At 31.0% G+C, this 5,123-nt stretch overlaps 1 protein-coding gene across 1 annotated transcript; it reads right to left on the minus strand.

Moving 5' to 3' along the window:
* Window positions 1–738: 738 nt before the first annotated feature.
* On the minus strand, window positions 739–4,694 carry LOC107430488 (beta-amyrin 11-oxidase). Its single transcript, XM_048464437.2, has 8 exons — window positions 4,411–4,694; window positions 3,242–3,725; window positions 2,386–2,649; window positions 1,882–1,971; window positions 1,708–1,786; window positions 1,488–1,594; window positions 1,269–1,390; window positions 739–999 (listed from the first exon to the last, which is right to left on the minus strand). Exons 1-8 carry the CDS (start codon window positions 4,641–4,643, stop codon window positions 894–896), a joined length of 1,485 nt encoding a protein of 494 aa, XP_048320394.2. The 5' UTR covers window positions 4,644–4,694; the 3' UTR covers window positions 739–893.
* Window positions 4,695–5,123: the final 429 nt, after the last annotated feature.

The following is a 5,123-nucleotide window of genomic DNA, read 5'->3' on the forward strand; positions in this document are numbered from 1 at the left end:
AACTGTATTGGAATTAAAAATATAATTATTACTGTTTCTCGTATTTATTTGATGTCATGGTTTTCGGGGAATATGAATAAAGGGTTTTGTGAAAAGATTTTAAAAGGGGAACTTTTCCAACTGAGAGAATTGTAAGGGTTTTGAGAGAAATTATTATTTCCAATTAATTATTATCTATCTACTGTATTATCGTGGTATTATATTGTATAGTAGATAGGGTCACTCACTGAGATGATTAGCATCTCACACTCTTAAATTCTGTTCCTCTAGGTACCAGGTTGTCGGTGTTCATCCAGAGCGGACTTGATCTTCATTGCTGTTTTACTTCGTGAAGTACCCTGTTCTTCTTTATTGCAGTTGTACTATTTCTTTCACTCTTGTTGTATTTATCTTGCACTGGATTACTGTATTTTTGTTTTGAAGTGCTGAAATTTGTGGAACCAATTTGTAGTTTGTGGGAGGAATAAGGGGATATTTTTGAAGTGTGTTTTCAGTACAGGTAAATTTGTGGTAAGTAAATCCCTTAGGGGAGGTGCTGCCGGATTTTCCGTTGGAAGGTTCGGTGGTATTTCCCTGGGATCAGGGCTGTCTAGAGTTCCGGAGGAGGAATTTTGGACGGGTCCTGACATTAAGTCTTTCTCATTTTCTGCCTTAAGTATATGATATTCGATGTGGAAACTTTTTGGTGATGGGAATTTAAATTAAATTAATTATTTAATAGGAAATGTATATGAAGGAAGCGTGAAATAACTTTTTATTAAAACAACCTACAAAAGGGAAGGGTATACAATATTTGAAAGTATAGAAAACTACAATTCATGTGAGATTTTTTTATTTAGACAATATAAAGCTTCGTATTGATTATTTTCACAACAGAAACTGGAATGAGTCATTTATAGATGGTAAGATGCTTCCCTTGTGACCGTCACAAGGCATTTATCTGAAGGGGCTGGTATTGGGAGGTAATTAATTGGAGCTTCTGGATTAACACGTTCGATCCTGTTTAACAACATAATTAACCATAAATTAGTGGAAATTATGATAGAGTAAAGAGTGCCTTACAATCAGCACATATAAAATTGAGAATAAATCACCAACAAACAAGTTCTCTTATATTTGTTGAAATAAATTAATTCTTTATCTCCTATTTGAATAAGGTTATTCCAGAGTGGTTTTTGAGTTCAAATCCCATCATTTATAATAATAATAATAATAATAATAATAATAATGATGATGGTAGAAGATTGGGTTGGCCCAAAGTAACTCACTTGTAATAAAGTAGAAAATAGTGAAGGAATATTATGATCTCTAGCTTGGCTAGTTCCTGGCCTGGGCAAGATCTGGCTCCTGCTCCAAAGGGAAGGAAAGACCCTGCTTTGGGTTTCTCATTCTATTCACAATTTAAACAAGATAAAATTTCAGTGATAAATATACAAGAAAATATAGTTAACCCATCACATAGGGAAAAAAAAATTTATTCAACTTACATCCCATCTTCCAGGAATGAATTCTTTAGGTTTTATATGAAGTTCAGGATCCAAATGAACACCTCTATTCATCACCATAACTTTCCATCCTTTTGGTATGATATAACCTGAATAATATGCAGTGTTTTCTTATAATTAATCCGTATAAAGATGATGATGATAATAATAATAATAATAGAAAAAGATTGAATTTCCACGATTAATATTTGAACTTTCTCACCATTCAGCTTAACATCAACAATGGACTCTCGGAAATTTGCCATAGAGATAGTTGTTCTGCGTAAAGTCTCATCAATTACCTAAAAACTCAAATCGTATGAAGCATTTTAATTTTTGCATGAACAATATTTAGTTAAATATATAGGCTTAACATAATAAAGTTTGACAGGTTTACCTTAGCAAGATATTCCATTTGCCTTGTTTCTTTTAGATTCAGTCCCTTCTGTGTATTCGGTCTTCTCTTCATGATTTCCTGTTGCTCTTCCTGTAAAAAAAATAAAAAATAAAAAATAGTTAATTTTGATTACTTTATAAAAAAGCATATTTTATTTTTATTTTTTGGCAAATATTTATTTATTTAATTTTATTCTTTGATATCAAGGATGGTGAGCTTCAAAATTCGAACTACGGATTACAAGAAGAGAAATAGTGGCTCTGTTCTGTCCTTGTCGTTTATTCTCTAGGAGACTAAAAAAAGAAAAAAAAAAAAATGTTTCCTTGATTCTAGAAGTTATAGCATGTCCCCTGGTCATAGAACCGCGTGGAGCCATTGAATTATTTTGGCTAAAATAAAAGTTTTTTTATTTATAATATTATTATTTTTTATTCTTTTTAAAATTAATTATTCAGTAGAATCCTTGAAACTTTTCAAACTATACCATATTTTGAAAACACCAACCTTGGCTTTTTGTAAGATGTGAGGATTCTCCAGTAGGTAAATCACTGTCCATAATATTCCATGTGCTGAACTTTCATGACCAGCTAACAAGTACGACAGTAATAAATCTATAATTTCTTCATCCTCTAGTGTCCCACCATCTTCATCTTCTGCTTCCAGGAGCAATCCTATCAAATCCTTCTTTGCATTTGGTAATTGATAACTCTTACATGCTCTCTTCTCATCCAAAATAGACTGAAAGATTTTCACCAGCTTCTTCCGTGCCTAATGTAAATGGTAAAACCGGTAAGTCAACATCATGCAATTAAGTCCCTCTTAGTGGGAAACGTTGCCCAAATAACATTTGTGATAATATATAAAATGTTGATATAGTTATTTTGTGTGTGGGTGAAAAATTCATCCTATTATAGATAATAGGACAGCGAAAGATCCCCTATTACTCTAGTAATAAGATGAATTATTTATAAAAATTAATATGCTGAAAACTATTTTTTAATTTATTATATAAAACATTATAACTTAGATAAAAAAGATAAAACTCACATTGATTAATTTCTTTTATTTGATTTTTATGTATGGATTAGTTCGTTTAGGCAAAATATTTTTTAATATTAAAAATCTAATTTGAAAGAATAAACCTTTAATCCTTAGCATTTAAATTTCTATGCCATGATGTAACTTATATTTTTACTATATATACACATCAGCATGTGGGAGATGGGAGACAGTGCTTTATGAAATATATATATATATATATATATATATATATGGGAGATAGCATACACATCAGAATTTTTAGGTAGTGCTTTACCAATGGATCCTCACCATGTGTAACAAATAAGGATGAGAATTTTACCTTGAGAGCTTTATGAAATGGAAAACCAGGAAGATTAATGGGCAGAGAGTAATTCATTCCTCCAATTAAATCAGTATAGAGTGTATTCACGGTTGCCACAATTGAAGCACTGTCCTCTCCCATGAAAACATGTGTGATGACCTTAAAGCCCATCTTCCTCGTCTCTGTCAGCAGCTCAACCGGTTCCTTCATGCTGGATACTTCTTCCAATGTTTTTACTCCGATTTCTTCAATGTATTCAATGTACGACAAAAGCGCCTCGTGGCCGCTCAACGGAGCTGTTGTTAGGCGGCGCATCCGCCTGTGCTCCTCTTTCGTTACGCTGTGCAATGCTTTTCTCCCTGTTAGGATATATGTTGCTTTAGGGTAGCCATGTTTGAGCTCTTCCATGTTTTGGAGAACCTTCCTGCTTGTTTCGGGTGCACATACAATGATAGTTGGTTTCCCAAACAAGAAGGCCCTGTATATGCCAGTCTTTCCATATCTGCATCATCATGAGAAAAATTTGAACTAAACCATTCTTTAAAAGTTTCACGATCCAATTAACATATATGCTACAATAAAAGCACCACATGTTCTAGATTTTGGAAGAAAAGCACTACATGTTCTAAAAGAGATGGACTGAATTTATTTTCACTATTGTTTATGAATACGTATATTCATATACAGAAATTCTCAAATATAGGATTTTGGAAGTTCAGGATCTTTACTCCTGCACTTAAAGGCATATATATATATATATATATATATATATATAATATCAATCATTTACTGTGATGTTTTCATAGTTTTCTTATTATGTTTTTTATTAGTAGCTTTTGAATTATTTTAAAGACTAAAATTTATAAATATTAGATAAATTATATAAGTTTAATTAGTGATATACTAAAATTTAATAAGAGTAACATGAATCATGTCTAGATATTTTTTAAACCTCAACTATATCTTTTAAATCTCATTTTCTGAAATAATTTAAAAACAGATAAATAATTCTTTAATGGAAAAGCCATCAAAATGTCCCTGATAAGAGAATTTCTATATAAATGTATTTTTAATCTCATGAAAGCCCAACAATAAGGGAGTGTGAAAGTAGATTTTGGACAAAAATTTTGAATATAGTAGCAAGTAATTATATATTACTAACATTTGTAAATATGCATGACAGAAACCTGGAGATAAGACCATTGATGAAAGATTCAGGATCTTGAGAATTGAAAGCTTTGAGGAAAGCTAACAAGTTCCCGATAATAGGCCAACCTAAGTCACCAGGAGGCAGATGAGATTTTATCTCCCTCTCAAGCAATCCAACATAAAACAACTCGTTGAATTTCCTAAGAAACCCAAATACAAACAAACAGCAACCTAATAGAATTGCAAACAATAATAAGAAATCCAACTCCATTTTGATCGTTTTCGTATCTCTCTCTTTCTCACTTGTATAAAATCATGCTATCCTGCCTCCATATTTATAGGCGTGTGTGTGTGTTCAGTATAGCATGCCATACAACAACAATACTAATATATTTTCTTTTATCTTATATTTAATACAAATTAATGTCCACATTTTGACCCAACCTATTCAATATGCACCAGCCATTTTTGGCAATATATATATATATATACCGACCACCCATTATAGGCGTGTGTGTGTGTGTGTATGTCTTTTTTTTTTTTTTTTTTTTTTTAAAAAAAGAAAAGAAAAATTGTTTTAAGAAGTTCAAATTTAAGTTTTTCTAAAAAAACTCATTTTTTAGCTTCATGTGAAAAACTCAAGAAATATTTAATATAGTTTTTTTTTTTTTCTTACTTACAAAGAAAAACTTATTAACTTTTTATTAATAATACTTTTTTTCTAGAAAAGATTTATCATGAGAAGTTTTAT

Source organism: Ziziphus jujuba, chromosome 6 (genome assembly GCF_031755915.1).
Source record: "Ziziphus jujuba cultivar Dongzao chromosome 6, ASM3175591v1".
In the NCBI taxonomy this organism is placed as follows: Eukaryota; Viridiplantae; Streptophyta; class Magnoliopsida; order Rosales; family Rhamnaceae; genus Ziziphus; species Ziziphus jujuba.